Source organism: Metarhizium album, assembly GCF_000804445.1.
Source record: "Metarhizium album ARSEF 1941 chromosome Unknown scaffold_6, whole genome shotgun sequence".
NCBI classification, from domain to species: Eukaryota; Fungi; Ascomycota; class Sordariomycetes; order Hypocreales; family Clavicipitaceae; genus Metarhizium; species Metarhizium album.
Window position 1 is genome coordinate 133,776 of NW_024467580.1, and position 27,970 is coordinate 161,745.

Below are 27,970 nucleotides of genomic sequence, written 5' to 3' on the forward strand. Positions count from 1 at the left end.
GTGCTCGAATGTGTAGAAACATTGATGCAGTGGCCGCCTAAAAGCTGGGTTTGGGCCAAGCCGTTTGGACTTGGCATGATTCATTTTTGGGCCGGGTAACTAGAGCGCTCATCTACAACGGTTTATACCCGGGAGATGTCACAAAAAAGCCGTGTGAGGTTGCAAAATAATACGGACTTGGACGAGTTGCGATTCTCGATTCTACTCAAGTTGCCAACGACTAGAATGCCAAACCGACACAAAGTATGGTCTCCAAAGTACAGGTTTCGGAATCTTTCTCAAGGAGACATGGTGTCTCTCTTGTGAAACCACGGATTTCCCGAGCGTCGCCATCACTTCCGCCTGATCTGGGCGTCGAATCTCGCCGTACCAGCTCCAGTGCTCGGCCTAGCTGCCCACGAGCTCGAATTCGAAAGTGACGGCCTCCCACCCAGGTCGCCTCTGCATGACGAGGCTCGTACCCTCGCCCTGCCTCTCGGGCTTGGACGCGCCGCCCATAATGGTGGTGCTTGCCATGGGGGGCAACCGCGGGGGGCAACCGCGCCCATCAGCCGACATGTCAAAGGCCAGGACGAGGGCGGCGGTGATGCCGAGGATCTCGGCGGAGGCAAAGTTGCGGCCGGGACAGAGGTGCCTGCCGCCGCCAAAGGGAATGTAAGCCGCCCTCTTGTTCTTCTCGGCCTGGGCGTGGGCGGAGAGCTTCCCGCGGCGGTTGGCAAAGCGGTCGGCGTCGTACTCGGCGGCGTTGGCGCCCCAGACGTCCTCGGCGCGGTGGGTGTATCCCCCCGGGATGTGGACGTCGGACCCCTTCTTCAGGACGTAGGACTCGCCTCGGCCGTCGGAGACGGTCGTGTCCTCCACGACGCGGCGGACGCACAGGGCGTGGTTGGACAGCCGGATCGACTCGCGGTAGCAGCTGGCGAGCAGGGGGGACGCTTCGTCGAGCGCAACGACGTTGACGGCGGCGACGTCCTGCGTGCGCCGGACGAGGGGGTCCAGCTCCTCCCGGAGACGCGCGACGAGGTCGGGCCGCGCCAGGATGTTGGCCACCATCCAGAAGGTGGTGGGGATGGTGTTGCTCGTCGCCAGCTGGAGCAGTCCGGCTTCGAACTTGCCGATCTCATCGTCGGGGAAGCCGTATTTTCGGAGGACCGCCGCACGCTCCCGCGTCACGGCAGCCGCGGTGTCGTCCTCGTCACAGCGGGCGGCGTAGTATCTTGCCAGTTCCTTCTGAAGCTTCTCGCGGGCGCGGAAAGCCGCTGCGCTGGTGACGGAGTGGTAGGGGGTGATGAGCATGGTGGGGATGGCGTTCTCCCACGTCCTTGACGAGGTTGGTCAGCTTCATCGTTTGTTTGTTCGTTCGCGTCTACAGGAGCCAGGAGCACGCACCACAAGTCGTCGACCAGCTCGGGGCGATGGAGGAACGGGTTTTTACGGCCCAGGAGAGCGGTGGTGGTCGCCGAGGTCATCAGCTCGCGCAGCCAGAGGTAGAGGTTGGGCATGGGCATCTGTTTCTCTCCCTTGGCGCCGTCTAGCCGGGACGAGATGTACTTGAGGGCGTTTAAATTCATGCGGCGCAGCGGCTCGCCGCGAACAGTCACATGCAGGGTGTCGAAGAACTCTGCCACGAGCTCGGGCATCTCCCGAAAAGCCTCGTAAGACTCCTCTTTCATCCCAAGCATGGTTTGTGAGAAGTCGACCAGAAACGGCTCGAAGCTGAGAGTCTTTTGCCGCAGAGCAGACTGAGCAAGGGCGGGATCCCAGATGGCATATGTCTTGCCGCCGAGCATGGGCAGGGTCGCAATCGCAGCTTCGGTCGTGTTGCTGTGCCGTGGTGTCAGCTGGCGGGTTTTTTTACCATGACGAAACCTGGTTTCCAAACCTTGAACTTTTTTCCAAGGGGGGAGTGCAATTTACGGCTTACCGAAGATCTGTGTAGTACTCCGCCTGGTTCTTGATAAGACCAATGAGGTGGCCGACGAACGGGATCCGGGGAAGCATCAACGGCGGCTCTTTTGCGTCAAGTACCGGAATTGATCTTCTGTAGAGGTAGACGAGGACGCTGAAAAGCAGAGCTGAGACGGTGTACCGGGTCGGGGACTGCTGAAGCGCGGCCGCCGCAGCAGAAACCATGCCGCTTTCACGGGCCGTGGCATTGGCGAATGGGGACTCTGCCATGGCTAATGGTGTTCCGAGCGTCTGCTGGAGGGCGGCCATGGCTGCTGGTTGATTTTGCGCGTGGGCGAAGTCCTCTGGTTTTGTTTCTCTTCTGCTCACAGTATTGGAACGGCCGGAGTTGGCTTTGTAGGTTCTCAATGACGGAAGCGAAAATGGCAAAGCAGCTCGATGGCTTTTTATACGGAACAACGAGCCCTAGCAGACTGGAACATCTTGCGAACCTCTCCCCTTACCCCCCCTTTTTTCCCCTTTCTCTCTCGCCGATGACAACATGCCTGCATGAGTTGTGGATGAGGGTTTCGGACCAGAATATCTCGCAAACTCTGTCCTGCAGGCAACATGCCTGCATGTGGTACGGTTTACGGTTTGTACAGCTCGGCGAGGGCGCGATGCCGCGTCTCGGAGTCGCGAGTCCCGGATTGACACGGAACGGCGGCCGGGGGAAGGGCATGTGTCGAGCATGGCGACACGACGAGCAGCCTGTTGTTGTTTCGGGACTTGGACACGCTGCGAGGACGATGGAGCTGTGATATCATCATCATTCTGCGTCTGTCTCAAGTCTATTTCCATGCTAATTTTTATGCTTATTTGAGTTTGTTCCTGCTGTGCTTACACCTCCGGAGCGATGCGGACGTTGGCGTCGGGCCACCGCTTACGGCCCGCGTCACGTGAGCGCTGCGGGGGCGTGACTTGCCAAGCGACGAGATTAAAAAAAGAAATTAAAAATAAAAAAGACAGAACCAACAAACAACCTCTTGGCATCGAATCTTGCCCGCCGACTGAGACGAAGAAGAAGACAAGAAAATAGCTTGCATCCATCAGCTTTCCGTCAGAGTCCCCTTGAACCAGGCCTTCATCCTGGCCGTCGCGTCGCCCGGCTTCTCGAATATGTTCTCGATGAGAATAAAGTCGTGAGCCTCTCTTTCCGACTCGTCTAGTCTGATCTTGCAGGTGGCGTCCCTGCGCCGCAGCAGACTGACGAGCGCGACGCCGTGGTCGTACAGCACCTCATTCTTTCCCACGGTGAGATAGAGCCTCGACACGACACGCCCGATGCCGTCGAGCCAGTCCTCGCTGGTGTCGAGCGGCGTCATGTAGGGATTGGCGGCAGACATGTCTCCCGCAAGAACAGCCGACTTGTGCTCCCTGACGAGGTCCTCACCGTAGAGCGCGGCGCCCAGCACGTCCACGGCCCCGATGGATATCATGTCGTTGCCGTCGTTCTTCTTAAACGACCCGGAGGAGACGTTGTTGCTCAGCCAGGGCGACACCAGAAAGACGCCCGCGAGGGGCTCCGACAGCTGCGGCCGCAGCGGACGGATGCCCGGGTAGGGGTGGAGGGCGTGGCTCACGACCTGCATGGCCAGGTTGCCTCCCGCCGAGTCGCCGCCGACGTAGACGTCGGAGGGGCCGACGCCGGAGTCGAGAATCGAGCCGAGCGCCTCGGCGGCCTGGACCAGGGGCACGGGGAAGCGGCCGTGGTTCAGGAGCGTGTACTGCAGGCAGGCGACGGCGACCTCGACGCCGGCCTCCCTGCCGGCCAGGACGTAGGCGTTCCAGCACCACTCGTAGTGGCCGCGGAGGGCGGGCGCGACGTAGCCGCCGCCGTGCAGGAACAGCACCACCTTGCTGGCCCTGCGGCGGTTGCCTACCCACACGAGCGAGCCGCCCGTCTGGCCCAGGGGCTGGATCTCGTGGACGAGGCGCTGGCGGAGCGCTGCCTCGCCGGTGCGCGCGAGCTTGCTGTTGACCCACGAGTAGTAGGCGTCCACGGTGGGCCGCGAGTAGATCTGGATCTCGCGGTCGTTGAAGGTGGTGAAGACGACGTTGACAATGGCGCAGAAGACGTAGTGCTTGATGTTGAACCTGCGCCGGGCGGAGAAGAAGACGATTCGCAGGATGTACAGGGCCATGCGTAAGGGTACTGTCGTTGGTCCCCGACAATGTTAGCCAAGCCCCCTTGGTTTCTTTTTCCTTTTTTTCTTTTCTCTTTTTTCTTCCTTCACATCATCACGACGCTCCTCGACCGGCCTCATCCACAAGAAGGGGAGTGACGGAGGCGCAGAACATACTGATTGTCGTCGCCTTGGCCAGCAGCCTCAGGTATTCCCATGCCGAAAGCCTCGGCCGGCCATTCTGGTGCGGGTAGCTTTGCTGGGCTTCTGCATCGAGCACGCTCTGCACGGCCTGTGGAAACAACGCCCGGGACGTTAGCAAGATCTCGGGAACAGGGTTGTTTTGGGTTTCCAAAGGTGACGACGGAAGGAAGTTTGTGGGATGGGCGTCGTTCACAACATACCATGTTTGAATCTACTACTTACTGCTTGTGAGACGGGGAGAGAAAATGACCAAAAAAAGAAAAAAATAATAACAAGCAAAGCAAGGGGTGCTAGAAAAGGCCAGCTGGTCCAGAATGACGAGAGAGCAATGCACGAGAGCGAATTGGCCCGCACGGCACGGGGACGGCGACAAGACGTGAGGCGAGGCGCCGTCTTCCTTTCACATGTGACGCTCCCGTCGTGCGCGGCCGACATTAGACGGGCAGGCAGAGGGTGTCGATTTGTCCAAGCGAAGGGTCAACAACAAGGGTCCAAGGCGGCACCACTCCAGACCCACTCCAGACCCACTCCAGAGAACGACCGCACTCCCCAAAGACCCGCTCCCCTGCCGTCTTCGGGCGGCCCTGGCCCACTAAGCCACGCGCTGTGGCTGTCCCAGGGGCGCCCTGGCGGCTCCGCCTCCAGGTGCCGCCGTCTGTGGCTTCGCTTCCAAGCCGCTCGGCACTTTTTGAAATTGAAGTCTTCCATGATTTGACATCGCAGCTGCCTTCCACGATGCGCTCGCATTGCGCTTCGTAAAGATTCCATCATCTCTGGCGCTCTGCACTACCATGGAATTCAACTTCTCCCACCGCTCATTCCCGGGAAACACTTGACTTGCCGGCACAGCACATGCATTCGCAAGTCTCAAGACTCGTACCGCCCGGCTACGACTACATGGGACCTCAGGGCAAGGACCGCAAGCGTCGCCGCAACATCAGTCTTGCCTGTCCTCCGGCTGCACAAGAGGCTGTTCGATTTTGAGAACACCGTGCACGAGGCGCTCTCACGGAAGAAAGAGCCGGCGGTCATTCGGTCTGAATATGCGGAGCTGTTTAAGCATCAGAAACTGCTGCATCATGGTCGGTATGTCGTGCCTGTCATTCGGCTGCCCTTTGCTAATGCGATTGTGGTTATGCTGATAGGAGACCAGGTTCATATACCTGCGCATCATGCTCCTTCGGCCAATTCTGGCACATCTCTCAACGCACGAGCAACCAAGGTCCGCAGGCGACAAGCTGGTCTCAACTGCGCTTACGCATCCCATTCTAGCGGGGACAACTCTCCAGTGTGCGAGATCATGTGTCGAGGCGGCGATTGAACTGTTGCAGCTGCTGCACACACAAGGGGCTTGGTGGTGAGATGTCCTGTGTACGTCTTGTCCGTCCAAGCTCTTTTTCGTTTCGTCCTCTTTTTGGTCTCCTTTTCGGTTTTGAATTGCTAATTCAAAACAGATACTTGTACTGCTGGCATCGTTCTCATCATAGCGAGAACATGTCCCACCCTCGTCCCGTCACTTGATCAAGTCGAAATGTCGAGAGCCTGGGACCAGTGCCAACAGATTCTGGGGCATGTTGCTTCTTTCGGTCCCTCTGGCCAACAGTCTCTCAAAATTCTTCAGATCACCCATAGCAAAGTCTTGGTTAAATCACACAAAGTACGCGCCTTGTTGCCGTCATCCCACGACACCTTCATGTACCACTTTCTCCAAAGCTGACGCCTTCAAGGCAGCCCTGAGAGTCGCAGCCCGCGACCTCAGCCCATGCCAGGAGCAGAAGAAAACGACCCGTTGCAGTCAATAGTCTTTGATTCTGCGACGGATTTCGACTTTTCCGCGGGGCCTGAGTTTCAAGGTCTTGTAGATTGGACACGATTGGCTCCTTTTTCAACTGGGACACCACCAGTCTTGATGCTCTCGGGGGGAGTGGGAGTGCCGATGCAGAAGTAAGTCATCATGATCTGCGCTGTTTGTCTAGCACCAGGAGCGTTTTGTGTCGACGAATCATACCGTCTTGTATGCCGTCGAGCTGGACATGGTCTCCCTGAGCCTCAGACCGCGTCCATTTCAAATGGGTCAAGTTCGTATGCACGGTCTATTGGTCTATGGTGTACATGAATACCAATGCTCGGAATAGTACATCTTAGATTGCCCCCCTATTTCACACTAAGCGTGCTTGCCCGTGCCCGAAACCAACAACACAACGCTGCCCAGCTGTCTCCGCACATCCTCGTTGTTCACATCGTGCGTATCCTCAACCTCTCCCCAGTGTGCAACCTGCCAGTCCACCTCGAGATTGACCGTCTTGGCGGCTTCTTCCACGCCAAAGTGCGCGTGACCGGCCACGTTGGGCCTCCTGAGGGGACCCTCGGTCCACTCGGTGATGAAGCGCGCCGCAGCAACCAGACTCTTGCCCGCCAGCACGGCCCGCTCTAGCCCCGTGATTTCCCAGGGGCTCAGGCCAGCCACCCAGCCCTGGACGACCTCCCGCACGCCTTCCTCCTGCTTCCTGGGCATGATGGCGTCGCCGTCGAGCACAGGCTCGAGCCTGATGCCGGGCCAGACGTGCGTCGTCATGAACGAGACGATCTCGTGGGTGGTGCGCTTCTGCACGTCCCGGAGGGACTCGCCCGCGTCGTTGCGCGGGTCAAACTCTCCCGCGGGCGGCGCCCAGCACAGCAGCGAGTCGGTGTCGAGATACCGCAGGACGCTGGCGGTGATTTCGCCGCGGATCGTCTTTGCCGCGCCTGGCGCGCTCGACGCGTCGTCCCTTTCGACGTCCAGCGCCCGGCAGACCAGCGACGTCAACGGGATCAAGTGCTGCTTGGTGGCCTGCAGCGAGGACGTCAGGGCGTCCCACTCGAGGGCGATGGCGAAGGCGAGGTTGGGCTTGGAGGCCGGCAGTCGGATGACGTCCTTGGTCTGGGGGTGCCGCAACGGCCGTGAGTCGAGGTGGATCTGGAGAGCGCCTGGTCGACCACGGCGGTTAGCAGGTCCTTTTTGCGTGTCGCGGGTTGACGACGGCTGGCTTACCGTCCACTTCTTGCACGCTGACGTCCTTCCAGAAGCGTTTCCGCAGGGTCGTGGACCTGCCGTCCTTTGCGGTCCTGATGACCTTGGCTTGCTTCAGCAGCTCGGCCTGCTTGCGCCGACGCTCGATTCGCTCGTTCATGTTGCGGACGGCTGGGGTCGGGGTCGGCGGCGGCGGCGGCGGCGGCGGTCCGGTCCCGAGAATCGGGGCGACGTTGGCTGCTCTGGATGCCGTGGAATGGAGGGTGCGTGAGATTGCCCGCAGCGGCCACGGGGCTGCCGGCCGCATGGTGGTGATTGACGATGAGACTGTGACTGTGACCGTGACGTGACTTGTGCGGTTGTGGTCGTGGTTATAAAGTGATGGAAGTCGGTTTCCTGTGGTTCCCAGGGCCAGGGGCCGGGACGTGATCCACTTGGACGCCGCATGGCCAATGCCCATCCTGATCTTGTAACTGCTTCCTACCGAGTAGTACTGCGTCTTCAAATCGGTTTGTGCTGGTCTTTTGCTTTATGTGGTTGCATGAATCGGTATCGTGTTAGCGATGCTTGACTTGATGTTGTTTGGGGCCTCGCGGACTGGTTTCTTGACATTGGTCCCAGCAAATTTTTTTTATCGGGGCGCCTTGTCACCGCTTCTTTTTGATGGGCAAATTGGACGCACACACACAATTGCCTTTTCGCACTTTATTCAACCGACATGTTTACTGAAAAATTAAACATGTACTGTGCAAAAAAGCACCGGACAAAATGTAAAGAAATGAATGCCACAATGTCACTGCACATGGCGGCCACCAATGATTCGATGGGATGTGGGGTATCACGTGATAGCCCACCCTATGCCTGGACCCACACCCAATTGCCAACGTGGTTGATTATCCCAGGGCCACTCGACTAAAGTTGGACACCTCACGACCGACCTTCCTTCGACGCAGCGCCCAAAATGAGCTACGGCAAAAAGGACGAGGACGCCGACCTGGGCCTGGTCAAGGTGGACCGAACCCAGGTATTTCAAGAAGGTGAGTCGGAGGCAATTCTTTGGGCAGATTCCCGTCTGGCGGTGCTGCTGCTGCTGCCCCTTCAAGTCCCCTTCCCTTATACAAGGCGCGGGCTGATGCCACATGGCAGCACGGATATTCAACGAAGGCACAATTCAACCGCGACGATGCCGGATTCTGCTCACCAAGATTGCACTTCTCCTCTACACTGGGGAGAAGTTCCCGACCAACGAGGCCACCACCCTCTTCTTCGGCATCTCCAAGCTCTTCCAGAACAAGGATGCCGGCCTTAGACAGATGGTCCATCTCGTCATCAAGGAGTTGGCCAGCTCTGCCGAGGATATCATCATGGTTACCGCTACGATTATGAAAGACACTGGTGGCAGCAGCGATGCCATCTTCAGGCCCAACGCCATCCGCGCCTTGTGCCGCATCATTGACGTCTGTTCACCCGCGCCTCGAGGATCCTGCAAAATTGTCAACTGCTAACTTCCCAAAAAAGGCCACGTCTGTCCAGGCGATCGAGCGAGTAATGAAGACTGCAATCGTCGAAAAGAACCCCTCGGTTTCCTCTGCCGCGCTCGTCTCCGCATATCACCTCTTGCCCGTCGCCAGGGACGTCGTTCGACGCTGGCAGAGCGAGGTTCAAGAGGCCGCCGCCTCAACCAAGTCCTCGGCCGGCTTCTCGCTCGGATTCTCCTCGTCTGGCGGCCAGATGCCCATGAACAACTCGACAATGCCCCAGTACCACGCCATCGGACTGCTGTACCAGATGAGAATGCACGACAGGATGGCCCTGGTCAAGATGGTGCAGCAGTTTGGCGCTGCCGGTGCTGTCAAGAACCCCGCCGCCACCGTCATGCTTGTCCGATTGGCCGCGCAGCTTGCCGAGGAAGATGTCTCCCTCCGAAAGCCCATGATGCAGCTCCTTGACGGCTGGCTGCGTCACAAGAGCGAAATGGTCAACTTCGAGGCCGCAAAGGCCGTTTGCGACATGAGGGACGTCACCGACAACGAGGTCAACCAGGCAGTCCACGTTCTTCAGCTCTTCTTGACCTCTCCACGAGCCGTGACCAAGTTTGCCGCCCTCCGAATTCTCCACAGCTTCGCTTCCTTCAAACCCTCTGCCGTCAGCGTCTGCAACCCTGACATCGAGCTCCTCATCTCGAATTCGAACCGATCCATAGCCACCTTCGCCATCACCACACTCCTCAAGACCGGCAATGAGGCCAGTGTCGACAGGCTGATGAAGCAGATTTCCAGCTTCATGTCCGAGATCACCGACGAGTTCAAGATTACCATTGTCGAGGCCATCCGCACGCTCTGCCTCAAGTTCCCCAGCAAGCAGGCAGGCATGCTGACCTTCCTCAGCAGCATTCTGCGCGACGAGGGCGGGTACGAGTTCAAGCGTGCCGTTGTAGAAAGCATGTTTGATTTGATCAAGTTTGTCCCCGACTCAAAGGACGAGGCCCTGGCCCATCTCTGCGAATTCATCGAGGACTGCGAGTTCACGAAGCTGGCTGTCCGTATTCTGCATCTCATTGGCTTGGAAGGGCCCAAGACTTCTCAGCCGACCAAGTACATCCGGTACATCTACAACCGAGTCGTTCTCGAGAATGCCATTGTCCGGGCCTCTGCAGTTACCGCTCTGGCCAAGTTTGGGGTGGGACAGAAAGACCCTGATGTCAAGGCCAGCGTCAAGGTCCTTCTCGCCCGATGCTTGGATGACGTCGATGACGAGGTCCGTGACCGTGCGGCTCTGAACTTGAAGCTCATGGGTGAAGAAGATGACGAGATGGCACAGAACTTTATCAAAAATGGTGAGTGAAAACAAAACGTCGGCGCTGCCGACGGCACTTGGTCAAGTGGACACTAACGTCGATCAGAAAACATGTTCTCTCTCCCCGTCTTTGAACACCAGCTTGTCATGTACGTCACTTCCGACGACAAGGGCTCCTTTGCGGACCCCTTTGATATCAGCAAAATCCCCGTCGTCACCCGGGAGCAAGCAGATGCCGAAGACAGGACAAAGAAGCTCACGGCCACGGCACCCACGATCAAAGCACCCAAGGTCGGCGCCACCAAGGCCCCTGCCGGCGGCGCGGAGGCCGCAGCCTCTGCTTCGGCTCGGGCTCAGCGATATGCCGAGGAGTTGATGCAGATACCCGAGATGAGGGAGTTTGGCAACGTCCTCAAGTCTTCTCCAGTCGTCGAGTTGACAGAGGCAGAAACCGAGTACGTCGTGACCCTTGTGAAGCACATCTTCAAGGAGCACATTGTTCTTCAATACGAAGTCAAGAACACGCTGCCAGATACTGTCCTGGAGAACGTCTCGGTCGTCGCTACGCCCGGGGAGGACGAGCTGGAGGAAGTCTTCATCATGCAGGCGGAGAAACTGGTGACCGACGAGCCTGGCAAGGTGTATGTCGCATTCCACAAAGTCAACGGAGAGAGTTCCATGCCCACTCCTTCCTTCTCCAACGTGTTGAAGTTTACGAGCAAGGAGATTGATCCGTCAACGGGGGAGCCGGAAGATACCGGTTACGATGACGAGTACGAGGTGTCCGAGTTTGATATCAGCAGCAGCGACTACATTGTGCCCACGTTTGCCAGTAACTTTAGTCACTTGTGGGAGCAGATTGGTGCCTCGGGAGAGGAGGCAGAGGAGACTCTGCAGCTGAGCGGCGTCAAGAGCATCGCCGGTGAGTGAAACCCTCGTCTGCAAACGCAGCCCAAGAACCGTTGGTCAACTAACGCGCGTGTGTGACTTGACGCAGACGCCACGGAGCAACTAGCCAAGGCTCTGTCGATGCAACCCTTGGAAGGCACAGATGTGCCGGTCAACCAGAGCACGCACACACTGAAGCTGTTGGGCAAGACGGTCACCGGCGGCAGGGTGGTGGCCAGTGTGAGAATGGCCTTCTCATCAAAGTCTGGGGTGACCACGAAGATTACAGTCAGAAGCGAGGAGGAAAACGTGGCGGCACTTGTGATTGCATCGGTGGCCTAGAAAGCAGGAATGTCGGCGTTGCGGGTTATCAATGTGTCGATGGTTAGACGCTCTTTATATTTGGAGGGCGGAGACGAAGACGGTCACGGTCGACATGCACACACCATATCATAGGGAGCAGGAGCAGGAGCGGGAGCGGGAGCAGGACCGACGGCGCCAAGTACGTGCCTTGTTTATTTAGCCGAGGTCGTAGACGACAAGTGATGCGGATGACTGCAACTCGTGTAACAATTTTTGCTTTCCAGAGGGGTTCAACATGAGCCGAGAATGCTAGGTGTCTGCGTCTGCGGGTGGCCACCTTGTTTTGGAACGGACGCGCTTGCAAATCCACCGTCTGGGATACTCGAAGCCGCACACGGTAGTCAAATCAGATATCCTCGAGCTTGACAACGTGGTAGGCCGGCTCCTCGTACGGGTGTGCCCTGGGACGCGTCACGCAAGTCAGCGAGTCAGCGGGCGGGCGCCGGCGCCGACGGGGACAGCTTCACACTCACTCCTTGAGAGCGGCGACGGCGCTCCTCGCGACGTGCAGGCCCACGCAGAGGGTGTCGACGCGCACCTCGGGCGTCTCCTCGAGGGCGCCGACGGTCCCGAGGTGCGGGCTGGCGGTGTCGCCGGGGCGGAACTGGCCCGTGCCGGCGGTCGACCAGCAGCACTCGGTGTAGCTGCCCGGGCCGGGGTACCGGCCGGCGCCGGCTCTGAAGACGGCGGCTTTGCAGGCCTGGACGGCGGCGGGGGGGGCGTAGAAGGTGAGGGCGTAGCGGGCGGTGGATGCCATGGTTACGGGTCGTTGATGCTTGAGGGGCGGGCGATGCCGTCGGATGGGGGGTTGTTGTCAACTTGGCGGCTGGCGCGGAGGGGCGGGAGGGTTAGGGTTGTGCGCTAGCTGGATGTGACGACGATGGACTCCTCAGGGACGGACAGACATACATGGAGTCGCAGACGGACGCGGACACGGACGCAGACATGGACACAGACGTGGACGCAGACATGTATACATGTATAAATAAAAGATCTGGGTACATTCGTACAGGATACGGCCACTGTTGGCGCACTGCCGCCGACGCCAGCGCCGTCTTCACATGTACATTGGTGCCGTGCTTCTGGCGGAACCGGGGCGGTTAGGGACGCCATTTCCTCCGGCGGCCGTCCCGGTGCTTCCGGGGAGGCTGTTGCCGAGTCCGTCCCTGCAGAGCTGTGCGGAGGGAGAGAGAAAGCCATCGAGCACATCGCCGCTGGCAAGTGTGCAACGATGCACCGCACACAATGTCGCGGGCTGCATGCATGTAAACTGGCGGCAGTGGTCATGTCTCTCATTCTTGAGTCTGCCTTCTCTCGAGGGCAACATGATGTGGAAACCCGTCGTCTCCCATGATATGTCGTCCCGTCACGTCCTTGTATACCCTCCCGCCTTTGTCCTTTGTCGACGCCGAGTACGCCTCGGAAACGATGCCCTTCTCGCAGCAACATGGCTACTCGTGCCACGCGTACACATCGCCGGGCTTCCCCTCGGCCTGCTTGCCCACATTTTGGGCATACTGGCCGCCATAGTTGCCGGCAGGGTCATACTTGCGCACGACGTAGAAGCCGTTGGCCTTGCCCCAGCCGCCCGAGCACTTCTTCCATCCGCACCCGAGGGACCGCGTCTGCTTCCACACCACCTGCGTGAAGTGGCCCGTGTTCATGGAGAAGCCCGGGTTCGCCCAGTTGTACTTTGTCCGCTCCGCTCCCCACATGTTGACAAAGGCGGCCCAGCCGGGGAATCCGGTCATGGCGGCGAGGTTCTCCCCGGCGCTCTGGCTCCCGTGTGTACAGGTCAGCATCGTGGCTGTTGGGGGACCGGGCAAGGGGAGAAGGGGGGGTGGCGAGAACAACTTACATCGTGGGAAAAGTTGCACGTCTCGGCCCAGTCCTGAGCGCCACGTGCCAGCTTCTGGTTCCAGGAAAAGGGATCCGCGCCGTGCTGCCTGCGGAAGAAGTTGTGCGCGGCGAGTATTTCGTCCTTGAAGTTGCCGTCGTGCTCTTCCTCAAGGCTCGTGGGCGCGGCGCCGGCCAAGCCCGTGGCTGCCAGGGCGGCGAGGATGCTTTGGAGACGCATCTTGTTTGGGGGTGAGGAGCGCCGTGGCTGTAGGTCGAGAGCGATGGGTTCCTGATGGGAGGGGCTTTCTTTCTCTTGGCTGCTTTGGTTTACACAATGGAACAGGATTTCCGAGAAGGGCCGTCTAGTTTTATACTTGGATAGGGCATATGCCGTATATGCCCGGACCCCGGGGCAACGGCCCAGGACGACGCGGCGATCAAATGGAGTGTATGATGCATGATGGGGGTTGGTTGCTTGATTCGACCGGATTCGTCCATGCCGGTCACAAAAATTCTGGCCGGTCTAATTGTGTAGCATCTGTGCGAGGAGAATATGTGATGATCCTGGCTGGGCGTCGTGGTGTTTTTGCTGGCGGGCCGAGGAGTCGGGCAGCCTTTGGAGGCGAGAGCTGCTGCAAGACGGCCTGAAGAGGTTCGTTCCCCTTTGGAAAGAGTTAGTTGGGTTGGTATACATGCCACATAGCAAGTTATGACGGATAGTCCAACTAGGTAGGTCGACTTACTGGTTTGAGATGCTGTGTCTGAAACATTTCGGCGGACTGGGAAATGGCTGGGCCCATCGAGACTTGGGTTGCACACAAATGCTAGGCGACTAGGGAGTATGGCTGCCGAACTTTTGCGAGATTGTGGACCGCCGTCAGTTGACACTTGTTGAGTAGGAGTAGTACTATATGATTGTCTCGGAGCGTGCTCGTGAAGAGACGTGGTTGAGGCTCCATTTTCGGTTATAGATGATCCATGAATAAGTCGTCGTCGAAGAAAGGGGCCTAGGGGCCGTGTTTGGATCTAGTTCCACTCTTGTGTCACTGTTTTACCGTGAGTACTCTTTCATTTTCCAGTCTGCTTGCGGCCTATGTACGCATTACTGACGAGTCAGCCTCCGTGACGCTGCAGTTTTGGGCATATATACACCGACTATGTTGAGATGGCGCATGTTAAAGCAAGCCCGACTTTCCAATCCAAGCACGCTGAACAAGAAGCTTGATTCTTTTGCTACGCGACAAACAATTAGGTGACTTGCGACACCACAGGTTCCACGATCATGTATGCCCCTTTCATCTAGGGCCGAACCGCAAAACGCCTCCTCTGCCTGATTATGCACTTGTATGCTGTGACATGGCGTCTTTCCAGTCAGCCAGTAAGTGAGTAGTTTACGAATTAGGGTTCCCATTGCCTTGGACACGGAGCACTCGAGGCAGGCGAACGTGTGCGCCGGCGAGAGGCGAGTTGTAGGCTGCTGTTGTGTAAGCACGCACCATGGGTTCGATTCTAGGTTGGTACAGAGTTTTGAGAAGAATTCGAGTCTCGTCGCACAGCTTGGGTGTTTTCTTTTCGTGATTTGTTGAATGCGGACTTTGTTATAAACCTTGTGGCGAGTGACACCACGCGACGTGAAACACGTTGCGTCGACCATGCCGTGTCTGACACACTCTGAAGCGAGTGTGCATTTTTAGAACCATGATAGGTCTACCCATGAGCGTGAGCGCGGACCGCATGTTGTACACACAACTACTACACAACAGCTCACCTTGGTTTTGGGGAGAAGCGACCAAGTTGCCACGATGCCGTGATGTCCGCGGGGGTGTCATGACATCTAGGACGACCGTAACAAGCCTGCCGCAGCTGCCCAACCTTGCCAGAAAGATGAAGGGCGGAGAACAAGCCCGAGCCTGGCAGATGGGCAAGTTGACGTAGTTGTCGTCGTGCAGTGCAAGGAAGAAGCCGTTGCGCGTGGTGGTTTGTTGGCGCAAGTGCCGTATAGGGTAGGTGTAGTGTCGGCACTTGGAATTGCTACGCTCAGATGGAAGGCGCCATCGACTTGAGCGCTCACACGCGGCACGCCTCCTGCCATCCCCCGCAGGTACCACCCGTTTCGCAAACAGCTTCTGCTGACCAAAGCTCCATGAGCAAGCGCGAGATCAACGGCGCTATCCAGCCCAACCCCGGGGCCGTCAAAGGCCTCCTACTCCGACACGCACACGCACACGCACAGGAAAGACTGGCCGCAAATACCGGCTCGAGGTGACGTCGTCTGACATGTCCGGTCAGCCGGAACGGCAATACGAGGCCTCAGCTGGGCCGTCACAAGCAGGACTAATCGAGTCAACCCGCTGGGCACGCGACATGTCGAAAAATTCACCGAGTACGTACAGAGCAGCAAAAGCAGCAAATTCCAAGCCTCCCAATCAACAGACCCACCACTGCCGGCGAGAGTTGGTGCAGTTCCTTGAGGTCAATATCGAGGAAGAGCTATGGTTCCGACCAAGAGATGTATAGAATCGATGTCCGAGAGCTCGTCAGAGCTAAAGTATCAGCAGCTGGTCCCCCGGTGAATGGCAGAAGTCAAATGGAACCATCCCAGAAGAGGAACGTGGATCCGATAGGCTGGCCGGGGGCGCACAACTACTGCCTACCTACCTAGGTACAGTTACGGAGTAAGTTACTTACGTATAGCCAGAGATATCGGTGCGCCGAGGCAGCAGTAGGAAATGGCGTCTTGCATGGCAGCAAACAGGGCCCATGTGAAGGACGGAATTTGTTGAGGAAGGCTCTTCAGACCCCAAGGGTTCGTGGGCGACGGGTGCAGTATCGGCCTTGCGAAAGGGAGCGACATATCCACGACTTCCTTTTCCTAGCGATCTTGATACAGTTTGCGGTTCGTCCGAGTTGGAGAGGACGAACTTCGCTCTCAGATCTTGATGGAACCACAGACCCAGACTTGCCTGCACCTTCCTTCTGGCGCTTTGGCCTGCACGTTTCACTTCTTGGCGCGGTGCAGAAGAATACCAAGGCACTGGCATGATATGGACTGAAATATCACTCACTACGTACTCTACTAACAGATTAGTCACCGTCACGTCACGGCCAAGTCGGCTGTTGACAGCAGCAGCCTTGGAGAAGTCGCCTTGGTCTTCGGCATGGCCTCCCAGCCACTTTTGCAGATGGGTTCGGGCAGGGCTCCAGGGGCACCAAAAATTGCCCGGCTCCGTTCCGGCCGGGAGGCTTGTCTGGGACTCTGGACAATGACGTCTGGACGGCACGAGTCGACTTGGTCTGGGGAAAAGGTGCAAAAAAGGTCGATTGGTACTATGAAGTAGGCCCCTTACTGGGAAAGTACACGGACGCTCGAGCAACGGCGCACATAGCCTCGGGTACCTTAAGTACCTAGCTTTCAGCACCCAGTGGATACCCACTGACTTAAGTAAGTACCTACTTAGGTAGGTAAGTAGCTACCTACCTAAGTAAGTACCTACCTTCGCGCGCTGCCCCTGTTGATGGTGACAGTTACTGTGACTGTGTTAATCCCTGAACATACCTACTTAAGTACCTAAGTAGGAAGTAGGGAGGTAGTTGCTCCATAGCACGCAACCACCAGGCACTGGGGACTCTGCTCCGGGGACAAAGAGCACCTAACCGTGTCTGGCCAGTGGCCACGGCGGCCCACCACCTCCTGACGGGCCTCGAGCTATGGGCATGCACTTGTTCTGTTCTCGTCTCGAGGTCAAGCTCGGCAATTATAACTAACTTGTCTTGTATTGCATCTCCCATCTCCCATCTCCCTCCGGATCCGTACCCGCGACGTCCCGTCTCTTCCTCTCCCCATCCCCCGTCCGTCCACTTGTCCTTGTCCCTTGTCCCCTGTTTCTCCTTTCTAGTCTCTACTGTCTGGTTTCTCGCTTCTTCATGATACTTTGATTCCCTCCCCGCTAATCTGCTTTCTGCCTCCACGGCGACCCTCCACCACCCCCCCTTCTCTTGGTGCGCGGCTCAAAAACCTCACTTTTCCGGCCTTGGGCATCTTCCCCCGTCGTCTAGAGGGGAGGCGATAGCACCGCGTCCCGCCGACGCCATGAACGCCATCCATGACAAGTGCCGGCCGAAACACCAAGTCTTGGTGCTCAGGTGCTACCCAAAGGTCACAAAGGGGGCCGTGGACGTCGTCCCCAACAGCAGTGAGCTGAGCTATCTCCTTTTCTATGCCACCAGCCGTCGCTCCAAGATCCAAAAGATTGGCGCCTTTCTCGAGAAGAAGACCGCCAACGATCTCTGGCGCATGCGAATTGGGTACGTGAACCTCCTCCTTGCTCCACAGTCGTGGCTTTCCTTGTTGCAATCTTGACCCTCTGGAGAGAGACACATCCGTCACTGTGTTGCTGCTGTCTGTCGCGAGCAAGCCGGTAACTGACTTGCAATTTCCTGGCTGCACGCAGAAATGTTCAGGTCACGCTGGGTATACTGGGTGCTCTCGTCGAAAGGTCCCCCAAGGAAGCTGCCCTGGTCGCGCCGTGCGTCCTCAGGATACTCGACCTGATTCTACGCTCCGACGAAATCACCATGGTCGAGTCATCGCTGCCCACCTTTGAGGCCTTCTGTGAACACCACGACGTGTCCTCTCTATTTGGTGACAATGCTTACCTGCAGCAATACCAGTCCGTGGTCCGATCTTACGCTCAGCTGGCCTCGACTCGACACGTGCCAAACAAGGGTGGTCCCGTCAGCAAACCATTGCAGATTCGCTGGCGGAACGCGGGCCTCGGGGCCATCAAGCACATTGCTGCCTCGGACGCCCTATCGTCCGTCTCTGGTAGACAGATCGACGTCATCGTGCCCATGATCCTCGAGAACATGTGGACCAGGGATGATACATATCTAGACACGTTGCTGCAGCGCGTGCAGATGGGCGAAAAATCCGACCACGAGAGGCCCCATCGCCGAATGAGTATGGCCACTGTCCGAACTGCCGATACTGCGGGCGACACTAATCCTGTCGCACTCTCCGGCACCGCCTTGGACGTCGACAATCTCGCCGAGGAGGAAACTGGAGTCCTGGCTACGAAATGCTTGAAGAGCATCTTCATCGTCCCTAACAGGGCGCAGATTTACGGAGCCACCAACGCATTGCTCAAGTTTGTCTCCAGGAGAATTGCAGAAGGGGAGACTCTGGTCACCACCGATAGAGCACCCGGCCGTGGCGACTCTGGCTGGGCCATCAAGCTTTACGACATCGTCTCCCGTTGGACGCCTGTGCAGGATCGATACGTCATTCTCGTTGCGACGCTTGACATGTTGAACAAGACGCCCATGCGAGAGGAGAGCTTATCGCAGCGTTTGACCTTTACAGCCATGATGCAGTCCCTGCTTTGCTCAGATGTCAATCTGATTGGCCTCAGCGTCATGGATGTCCTTGTCGGCCTCGTCAAGCAGATCCAGAAGCTGTTCCACTTGCATCAGGGATCCGCTCAAGACAGCAGCCAGAGCGAGGAGAAGACTGATACGGACCCTGAGGCTGCTGCTCGCACCCAGCACGAACTTCTGGTGAGGTTGGAGGACTGCACCAGTGATCTTGCCAATCATGTCTACTATGCCGACCAAATCTCGGACATGATTGCGGCTCTGGTTGGTCGTATCAGACACAGCCGAGCTGCAAGTGTGGCATTAGATGCTGGTGCTGATGCAAATGGTGCTTCTGCGGTTGACCTGTCGCCAAGCCAGACCTTGCAAGAGGATTGTTTTGCCCATTCCCATGGCCGATTGTCAGCTTTGAGGATCATCAAGGCTATCCTTCTTATTGCTAGTCCCAAGACGGGCCTCAGCGGCAATATGGATCTGGCCAGAAACCGGGTTCCCATGCAGGTATGGGAAGGCACGCAATGGCTCCTTCGAGACCCCAGTGGAAGCGTTCGCAAAGCATACGTGGATGCATTGGGTGTCTGGTTGGATCGCGAAATTGTGTATTCGAATCAGATTGCTACGGATGACGCCATTTCTCCTCACCATGACATCAAGAATGGCCACCATGTTGCGAGCACTCGCAGGGCAGTTTCGAACCCATCGACCCGTGAGCGCCACCACAAAGCACAACGGTGCCGGTTCCTGTCTCTTCTCCACCTCGCGATTTATGACAGCGCATTACAGTTCGTGGATTACGACAACGACATTGTTCTCCTGCACGGCCTGCTCACCGAGCTTGTCTTCAAGCTCGGAGTCAATGCGACCCGATGCGGTATTCCCATGGTGTACAGGCTGCAGGAGGATATTCAGGAGCTGGAGCAGCCCATTCGCAAAGTGCGCATCGCCTCGCTCTGCCACGGCTACTTTTGGGCCTTGACAGAGAAGTTTAGCTTTGAGTCGTCGGTGGTTGGCAGAGCAGTGTACAACGAAATCAACAGGCGGAAGAGGAAGGGGTTCTGGGTAGAAGGGGTGCATGTTCCGGCTTCTGCGCCCAGTCAGATTGGAACCCCCGGGGAGGCAAGACCGCACCCGAACTGGGATCTCAGTATGCTAGAATCGGAAGAGCTCTTACCGTTTGATGATCGATCCTCCATCGTGGAATGTATCAGCACCAGCTACGAGCACACTGACTGGTCGCAACCGCCCAACAGTCCTGCGGCCTCACCAGGCCGGAATCTCAACCCGCCTATTCTCGGTTCCAACGCTGGCGTCGGGGTGTCTCCTGAGAAGGGTTTGGAGCTGCCACCCCGAGTAAGGGCGCAGATGCTGGCTGAGTGGACGAGGGATTCTGCTCTGGCCGCCATCAGCGCCGCCGGCAAGACTGAATCGCTTGCCGGATCAAAGACAGGCACCACGGGTACGACGCAGAACCGTCTCACCATTAATACTGCCGGCGCCGCGCTCAACGGCAGTGGTCACTTGCCCAGTTCCCCACGTGGAAGCAACCACAAATGGCGCCCTCATACCGCTCACGCGCATGGAGATCGATGGACTTTTGCATCCAAGGTGCGAAATTCGAGCTTTACGGGAGGAATGACACCGGCAGGCTCGACATCGGGCATATTGGGCGTTGCATCCGTGGAGCAGCTCAAGATGGTTCTGGCAGGCAAAGCACCCGCGCAGGCTGTTGGTACCACTATTCCCGTCAAGGACGACGACAGCGATGAGAGCATGGTCAGCTGCGAGTACAGCATATCCGAGAAAAGTTTTAACACTGGTGCTTCCCAGACGGATGGCCCTGCCACGACAGGCGAGGCCCTCGCACGATCGATCTCGGCGTCGGCATCGCTTAAAGGCGGCCCGTTGTCGTCTAATGTAGCCTCGCACGACGGCGGGCTAGATGACGACGAAGTACCTCCTGTACCACCGTTACCCAACTTGAGCTCGCTTTCCACCAGGGTCGGCATGCAATCAATTGAGTCGCCGTCGAGCAAGCGCGCTCTCGCCAGCCGCGGAGGTGAGAGTCTACGGTCGCACCCCATGCGGGTCCGTGAAGAGAGCAGCAGGAGCATGGATTTGCAAAACCTCTTGAGAGGAATAGACAGCCGGTCAGGCGAAGGGAGCCTGGTCAATCTCACGAAACCACCGTATTAGGTGCGCGGCTGAAGAGAGATATAATTCAAGCATACCACCTGTGCGACCCTTCGTACAGAATAGTTCTTAATGGCTGGAAGAGATGGCGGAGTCGCGGTGCATTTACAGCGGGCAGTCATTTCGCCAACATCTAGTTCCGGAGGGCTTGTACCAGGGCAGAAGGAAACGGAAACTGGTCAAAGTATGAGAAGTTGTGGTTGTGGCAGGGGGTAATCCCACGGCGCGGCATCGAATCGAACCACACATTCGACGCATCGCAGGGCACGCATGGTCAGCTGGGAGCGTTGCGTTGTGGGTGTTTGAAAACAAGGCGACGGTGGATAAGATATTCCCTGCTTCAACGATGCTCGAAGCGCGTGTACTGACTGTATTCTGTACTCTGTATTCCGTACGTGTCGTCAGACGACAAGAGAGCGCCGCGCTGCTTGATGACGTGACGTAAGCTGCATCACCGTATTACTGTGACAACTCTTTACGGATTACATGCAGAATGACGCAGCGCTTTGAGTGAGCGACTGCCCGTGGCGCTGGCATGTTGACTTGTGTAAAGGATGAGAAGGAATTGTGTGTCTTGGTCCTCGGCAAGTCATATGTTGACGATGACGTCGTCCAAGCAAAAGACAAGGAGGGCACTTGTTCAAACCAGCGCCTACAGAGTACGGAGTAGACGAAGCCGATACCGTCATGAGGGAGACGAACCCAAAAAGAGAGAAAAAAAAAAGCTTGTACTTGGCATCGGCTCAAAGACCGGGATCGCGTAATGCTCAGCCCTCACCGTCACCCACGAATTCGGCTGCACATGTGTTCTTGCTTTTTAAAGATGCAGACCACACGACTGTGCTCAAGACCGGTACACTTTGACTGGAAACAACACCGCCGAGATGTCGCGGGCAAAGGTCCAGACTCCATGTCGTCCGTTTGGAACGCCAAAACCAGGCATGTCTCCCAATCCTACAACCAACCCGTGCGGGATATGTTCGGCTACCTGGGCTTTTTTGTTCAAATCCTGCAAGCATGAGCCCATTCCAAGAAGGCCTGACCGTCCGTCGCAGCCTACGCCGAACGCCGCCTCTCCTGATACTCTGTATCAGCTGGGAAGTGGATTCCACGGAAATGGCAGTACAGCGGCGTCGACAAGCCTCGCAACTTCTGTAACCGGAAACGACACGACATCCTATTCGGCACCTCAAGCTGCCTCTCCAAACCAATCGGCTGCCGACGCTGGGCCGTCTATTCTAGACATCCCATCCCGCCGCCGCCCCATGTTCATGTTCGCGAGTGGCGACAAACATCCGAGTCCTTCCATTCCGGCACAAACACGGCCGGCATCCCATTGGGCCGGCGGGCGGACCTACCAGCGGCGTGAGCCACCGGATTCTGTCCCGTTGAAAGGTCCATCACAACTCATGCCACCGGAATTGGAAGCATCACTGCATCAATGCAGACAGGAAAAACTGGCCCGGTGGCCACGGAACGGCGGCGAAGACGACGCGCTCTGTGTCAAGGTTTTGGGGCGGCCCCGCCGGCTGCCCTTGTCGTCTTCGTGCTGGCTCTGATCATGGGCATCGCTGTACTCCGTAGGGGTGGCTAAGAACGCGGCACGGGACGATAGGATAACAGCCCGAAGGTTAAATTGGCGGTGTTGTTGTATGGAGTACTCCGTAGTTATTTGTTGGTGGCATCTGAAACCATTAAACCGCAGGCGCTGCCGTCACATGTCAGTAATCGATTGAGAGAATGATCAGGTTTTTTGCACCTACCCAAGTTACCTTGCCTCGCCGCGCCATCATTGCACCACATACGGAGTACATGCTAGGTTTTGGAGTTGATTGTTTCTTGCATCCATATCTGCCTGCGGCGGGCATGTGGCTGGGGAAGGGCCAGGGCCAGGGCAGCGGATATCACACTTGCATAGAAGTGACGGCCGCAAATTTGTGACGGCTAGGACAAAGGATCGCGGACAATTGCCCTGAGAGCGAGCGTATCACGTACTGGCGCGGTTCGGATTGAACTCGACATGAGAAGTTAGCTTCGTGCGAGCCCAAGGAGTTTTGCCCAAATATCGAACGGGGAAGGTGCTCGCCAGTCGCGCTACGTGGAAGTCGCGACCAGCATCGGCGATTGACATCTGGCTCAGCCTGCAAATGTTGCTGCTACGCAGGCCTCTGGACTGACGCCTGATGGAGGTCTCTTTTGTGCAACACGGCGATGACTGTATGTCTGATCAACAAGCATCTGCATCTTGACCGGTGCATGACTGAGGACTTTCGACCCAACACAGACATGACAGACGTGTTGAACATCAAATCCGTGATGGCGCCATGAGTCCCATGACGTTGGAGAGTGAGGGCTTCGTGCATCGCATGTCCACGTGCCCCTTCCCCTGCATCCACTGACCTGACCGGGCAATAGGACAAAATACGACGGCCGCTTGTTCATCACCGTTTGCCCAACCTTTGAAAGTTTACTAGCGCAAGGCAACGAAGTGCCTGGCATTCGCCGGCGTTTGCTGCTCTAGACGTCACACCTGCCGGACCCGAGTGATGTTTTCCCCGTTTCCAATGGGAGGTTTTGGTGTCATCCACAACCCGTCGCTTGGTCCCTTTGTTGCGACCTCCTTGAATACGCCACGGCACTAGGCACGTCGCGTGCGCACTCGGTGGACAAGGTCAACTGCCGAGCTGTGTGGCTAGGGGCAGGCCGTCACGACTAGTGGTGGTATTTGTTGGAAGAGGGCGACCTGCGCGGAGCAATTACATGTGATTTCTGTGTACTACTCAACTCTCGGGCCTCTCTTCTTTTGTTTATTATTCCTCTTCTTACAGAGCACACGTCTCGACGTTACAGCAGCTGCCTCTCAAAATACCGCCGGACTTTGGTTTGGACACCACAAAAGTGAATATGCTTTGCCGCACCTTGCGACGGGTCAAGCGGTGGGAGTCCGTGGGACGTGTAGGATACTGCTGCCACGGATCGCTCATGAAGCAATACTCTCTCCGTGTTGTTGGGTCAGTTCCCTCCCAGCGTTACAGCGACTTGCGATCACCACCCGTGGCGCGGTCACAAGGGTCAACTGGTGTTGTGTTTTCCTCGGACGCCACTGCTCTTTCATGGTGCGCCGCCGCAAATGCCATTCTCAACCTTGCCATATAGGAGACTGTCGTTGAATCTACAACGGAAGGGCAGCGCCCAATTGCCCAATATCCTATAGACGAGGGACCCTTGAGTCATAAGCGCCAATATATATTGCTGTCAAGCCGGACAAGAGCGTGGTGCATTGCTGCGGAGCACTGCGAGAGGGTTGGAATGGTGGCATTGCATGCCAATAGACATTTACCCGGAAAGAGCTTGCTGATGCCCAGGATCGACGGCGCCACCAGCCAGTGTTTCTGGAAGTTGGGACCCCTGTAGAGGCTGCCTTTAGGGCATCAATCAAAGCGACTTTGGACATGCTCCCAGGAGTCCCGGCGATGAACTCTGGTCCGGCGGGATTCCTGCATCGGTCTTGGCTAATGAACAGTTTATCAGGATGGACCGCGGCGCCGCACCCGCCACCCAACGATGGGAGAGCGCCGCATGGCCTGGCCTGTTCTTGGTTTGTCTTGTTTGGGTCGAGGAATTAAGGCGCCGTGCCTGATTGTTTCGCAGGCGCTTGCTTTCGCCAGGTACCGATGGACGTATGCAACTCATTCGCCCGGCAGCAGGGAGAGCAGTGGCTTGCCAGCAACTCCTGCTGTGTAATACCAACACTCGAGCTTCCTGGCGAATCTTTGCGCTGCCCGTGGCATTGGCCAACAGACACCGGCCTCGGATGACGCGATATCTGACTGACAAGAAGGGCAGCTCGCAGGACAAAGTACACGACAGACGACAAGACAGCACACCATTATGACCAAGGCAGGCAAGGCAGGCTGTATGTGGTCTGTACTCGTTCGTCAGAGCTGCTGCTGCGCAGTACGATGCGGATTTTTTTTTTTCCCCTCGCTCTCTTTATCCGCCCTTGCTTGGCAAGTTTCAGTGACGAGTAGCCGTACTTTCGGTCGCCTCCCTCTTCCGTCCCGTCTTGAACGTTCGGCATGGGCACAAACAAGTCTGCATCAACACCAACCACACATCCCCACCTTCTGGTTAGTGGCTTAGATGGCTCAATTTTTTTTTTTTGGCTGGTATGGAGGACGCATTGTATCGTTGTATTCTGTACAATACAAGACTCGGAAAGGGCATGACACACCCACGGTTTGTGAGATGTCGGTCCGGGCTAGCTGGTAGTCTGAAGGCCGCTTCTGACGCCTTATCTGAACATTGGGCGAGTCTGTTCATGACGGGTTTCACGCTTCAAGTGGGAGCAAAGGCCCCGCCTCCCGGAGGCTCCCCCGGCTGAGACTTGGAAGAAGCAAGCACATCATCTTATGTGTCTCGAGGTTACTGGGTTCATGTCGGCATCTTTGAACCAAACAAAACAAGTGTACCTCCAACAGACGGATTCCCATGTTGGTGGCATTGGTTGGGCCCTTCTCCGCCTCGGAGTACCGAGTACAAGAGATGGCGATGCTGTCGACAAGTCAGTTACCAAGGCCGGAGTGGTTGTACTCTGATCTGACAAGACGCAACCAACTCGTCTCCCCCTCGCCTGAGTCGCCTCCTCCTCCTCCTCCTCCTCCTCCTCCTCGTCCGGGGCCCTCCCCCTTTCAGCACATGGAGCCCCACCGCGGCTCCATCGTTGGCTTCTCCGTGCCGCCCTTGTTGTCGCGAGAGATTGGGTTCAGCGTTGTGCATTCGTTATACGCCACTCGGGGCCCGAGTATAACTATCTCGACTACTCCAGCGCCAACAAACGCCTCTGCCTTGACATGCTGATTCGCAGTGACGTCGACTCAAGCCACTCCCACACAGCCGTCGCTTGGCACCTCAAGGAAAAACAACACTTTGCCCCTCGTGAAAGGTCCCGGACCGCACCACCACGGGACTGCCAGGTTGCAAACTCGCCGAAGCACACACAAGCGCTCCCCAGGCACTCACACCACGACGACGCCGTGCCCGTCACCGGCTGGCTTGTTCGCAAGACAAGGGCACGGAGACACGACTCGCAGCGCTATCCCGCCACTTTTAGAGGCGATCCAGACCAACCATCTCTGTCTCAACTTTGAGTAGGCGACAACTGGAATCTTCAGTCCCTCACAGGCCCTCGCGCTAGCAGACCCTGACAGACCCCAGCAACTCTACGCAGCTCCGTTGTCCTTCACAAGTAGTCCCGCGCGCGCACACACACACACACCCCCTCGGGGGCCGTCTTTGGTTCCTATTCCCCCTTTCACCGCCCTCGGATACTACCAGAAACATACACGGAGCTTTCCAGGGCATTCATTGCTTGCACGCCTGGAACGCCAGCAATTGAACCGTGACTTCAACATCTAAGCCTCAGCCCAACTGCCAGCCCTCATCGACTTTGAGGAACGACGTGGTCTTGCCTCTGTGCTGTTGCAGGACAACAAGTCCGATTTTGCCCTGACGATTTGGCCCTGACCCTGAAAAGTGCGAATCCCCACGGAGAGGCTTTATAGCCCTTGCGCGGGCAGCATCGCATCATTCAGGTTTGCTGCAGGTCACTGCCGCGCAACACTGCGCTTCGGTATACCGAGCCAATTCCGACAGTACAAGTTTGTTTTGAGCATGGCGCCGCGGTATCAGTGTCCAGCGAGGTAAATTCTTGATAACGATTGGTCGTTTTCCGCCAAGCTCGCTCAACTTTGAATCATGCAACTAACCAGCCTCTCTGATGTAGTCGCGAGCTTCATGTTGTGGTCCTGGGAGCCGGTTCGTTCACCGTCAACATGCCTCAACCGCATCTAGTCTCACCCAACCCTAATCGTTTCTCTAGGAGGTGTCGGAAAGAGTTGTTTGACTGGTGAGCATTCTTCACAGGGACATTGAAGTTGTTAAGCTTTGCATTCTCATTCCTTCTTGCCAGCCCAATTCGTTCATAACGAGTGGATTGAGAGTTATGACCCGACTATAGAAGATTCATATCGAACGCAGATTCAAGTAGATGTGAGTTGTGTCGGATGCACAGAGACAAATAGCGGCTGACTTGTGAGACCAGGGCCGGCAAGTGGTGTTGGAGATGTGAGTGTTGCGTGTTTCCCCCCCAAAATATAGTTTCTGATCGAGATACTTCAGTCTCGATACTGCAGGGACCGAGCAATTTGGTACGTTGACGCGCGTTGCTCTGAATGGATCCCGCTGACACGGACAAGTTGCTATGAGAGATCTATACATGAAGACTGGCCAGGGGTTTCTTCTTGTGTTTAGTATAACATCGCCATCGTCACTCAACGAATTGGCTGGACTGCGTGAGGAGATTATTCGCATCAAAGATGATGAGAATGTGCCAATGGTCATTGTCGGCAACAAGGCCGACCTCGAAGAGAACCGCGCGGTGCAGAGAGCCAAAGGGTTTTCGATATCACAACGATGGGGCGCACCTTACTACGAGTCTAGCGCCAGGACAAAAAGTGAGAACATGCTGGCTGCGACAGTCAACCCGGTGTCATGCTGACAGGACTTGCAGCCAATGTCGACGAAGTTTTCATCGATTTATGTCGCCAAATGTTACGGAAAGACGACGATTACCTGGCAGCCAACGGAACTGACGACGGTGGCTTCAAATTTGATGCTTTTCGTGCAGCGCATAAGCGCAGAAGACGGATGAGAGTTCGGGAGCGGGATAATCCTAGATGTGCTATTCTGTAGGGCTGTTGGACCAGTCTTGCTGCCTCGTCCTCTCAGAGTGGCAGGAAGTCGCGTATAGAGGTCATTGACCAGACAGGGATCGAGCGGAGACGGGGAACAGCATTATTTAACGGGATATGGCAGGATGGCGTTCCATTTCAAGAGCATCCACCAACGAAGATACGACATGGTTATGGGCCAGGGCACTTTTTTGCCCCCTTTCTTCGGTCCAAGTCACGGCTGCCAGTTGACTCCGCAACATGAAGGAAGCAACTCTTGTCACACGACCACCTCGGGGATAATTAGCACAACCACAACAAAGTGGGAGGATGTACTGGAGAAAGACGCCGTAGCGACTACTGGGGGCGGAAGGGGGATAGAGGCACACGTTTCACAAAGGGGTCGACTGCCTGACGAGAAGATGAAAAGAGAAATAATGGGTTCGGAGTAGATGGCGTTTCTAGACGGGGTTTGAATTGTCGCCTCTCATTTTTTCAAAATT

General features: G+C 56.8%; 8 protein-coding genes across 8 annotated transcripts; 3 read left to right on the forward strand and 5 right to left on the reverse strand.

Moving 5' to 3' along the window:
* Positions 1-387: 387 nt before the first annotated feature.
* MAM_03172 (Cytochrome P450) lies at positions 388-2,217 on the reverse strand (the record flags this gene model as incomplete). Its single annotated transcript, XM_040821971.1, has 3 exons — positions 388-1,321; positions 1,390-1,824; positions 1,925-2,217. 3 exons carry the CDS (start codon positions 2,215-2,217, stop codon positions 388-390), a joined length of 1,662 nt encoding a protein of 553 aa, XP_040679776.1.
* A 779-nt stretch (positions 2,218-2,996) lies between these two features.
* On the reverse strand, positions 2,997-4,480 carry MAM_03173 (Alpha/beta hydrolase fold-3; the record flags this gene model as incomplete). Its single annotated transcript, XM_040821972.1, has 3 exons — positions 2,997-4,102; positions 4,251-4,365; positions 4,478-4,480. The coding sequence occupies 3 exons, from the start codon at positions 4,478-4,480 to the stop codon at positions 2,997-2,999; spliced, it is 1,224 nt and encodes a 407-aa protein (XP_040679777.1).
* A 1,961-nt stretch (positions 4,481-6,441) lies between these two features.
* Positions 6,442-7,747, reverse strand: MAM_03174 (ATP12 ATPase family protein; the record flags this gene model as incomplete). Its single annotated transcript, XM_040821973.1, has 2 exons — positions 6,442-7,244; positions 7,309-7,747. 2 exons carry the CDS (start codon positions 7,745-7,747, stop codon positions 6,442-6,444), a joined length of 1,242 nt encoding a protein of 413 aa, XP_040679778.1.
* A 501-nt stretch (positions 7,748-8,248) lies between these two features.
* On the forward strand, positions 8,249-11,313 carry MAM_03175 (Coatomer, gamma subunit; the record flags this gene model as incomplete). Its single annotated transcript, XM_040821974.1, has 5 exons — positions 8,249-8,324; positions 8,434-8,744; positions 8,806-10,123; positions 10,190-11,005; positions 11,081-11,313. 5 exons carry the CDS (start codon positions 8,249-8,251, stop codon positions 11,311-11,313), a joined length of 2,754 nt encoding a protein of 917 aa, XP_040679779.1.
* Positions 11,314-11,680: 367 nt separating this feature from the next.
* MAM_03176 (structural toxin protein RtxA) lies at positions 11,681-12,091 on the reverse strand (the record flags this gene model as incomplete). The annotated part of the gene is made up of 2 exons (XM_040821975.1): positions 11,681-11,735; positions 11,808-12,091. The coding sequence occupies 2 exons, from the start codon at positions 12,089-12,091 to the stop codon at positions 11,681-11,683; spliced, it is 339 nt and encodes a 112-aa protein (XP_040679780.1).
* A 694-nt stretch (positions 12,092-12,785) lies between these two features.
* Positions 12,786-13,411, reverse strand: MAM_03177 (extracellular SCP domain-containing protein Pry1; the record flags this gene model as incomplete). The annotated part of the gene is made up of 2 exons (XM_040821976.1): positions 12,786-13,109; positions 13,193-13,411. The coding sequence occupies 2 exons, from the start codon at positions 13,409-13,411 to the stop codon at positions 12,786-12,788; spliced, it is 543 nt and encodes a 180-aa protein (XP_040679781.1).
* A 3,852-nt stretch (positions 13,412-17,263) lies between these two features.
* On the forward strand, positions 17,264-20,739 carry MAM_03178 (protein EFR3; the record flags this gene model as incomplete). Its single annotated transcript, XM_040821977.1, has 2 exons — positions 17,264-17,478; positions 17,625-20,739. The coding sequence occupies 2 exons, from the start codon at positions 17,264-17,266 to the stop codon at positions 20,737-20,739; spliced, it is 3,330 nt and encodes a 1,109-aa protein (XP_040679782.1).
* Positions 20,740-27,013: 6,274 nt separating this feature from the next.
* On the forward strand, positions 27,014-27,489 carry MAM_03179 (krev-1; the record flags this gene model as incomplete). The annotated part of the gene is made up of 2 exons (XM_040821978.1): positions 27,014-27,251; positions 27,308-27,489. The coding sequence occupies 2 exons, from the start codon at positions 27,014-27,016 to the stop codon at positions 27,487-27,489; spliced, it is 420 nt and encodes a 139-aa protein (XP_040679783.1).
* Between the last annotated feature and the right edge of the window lie 481 nt (positions 27,490-27,970).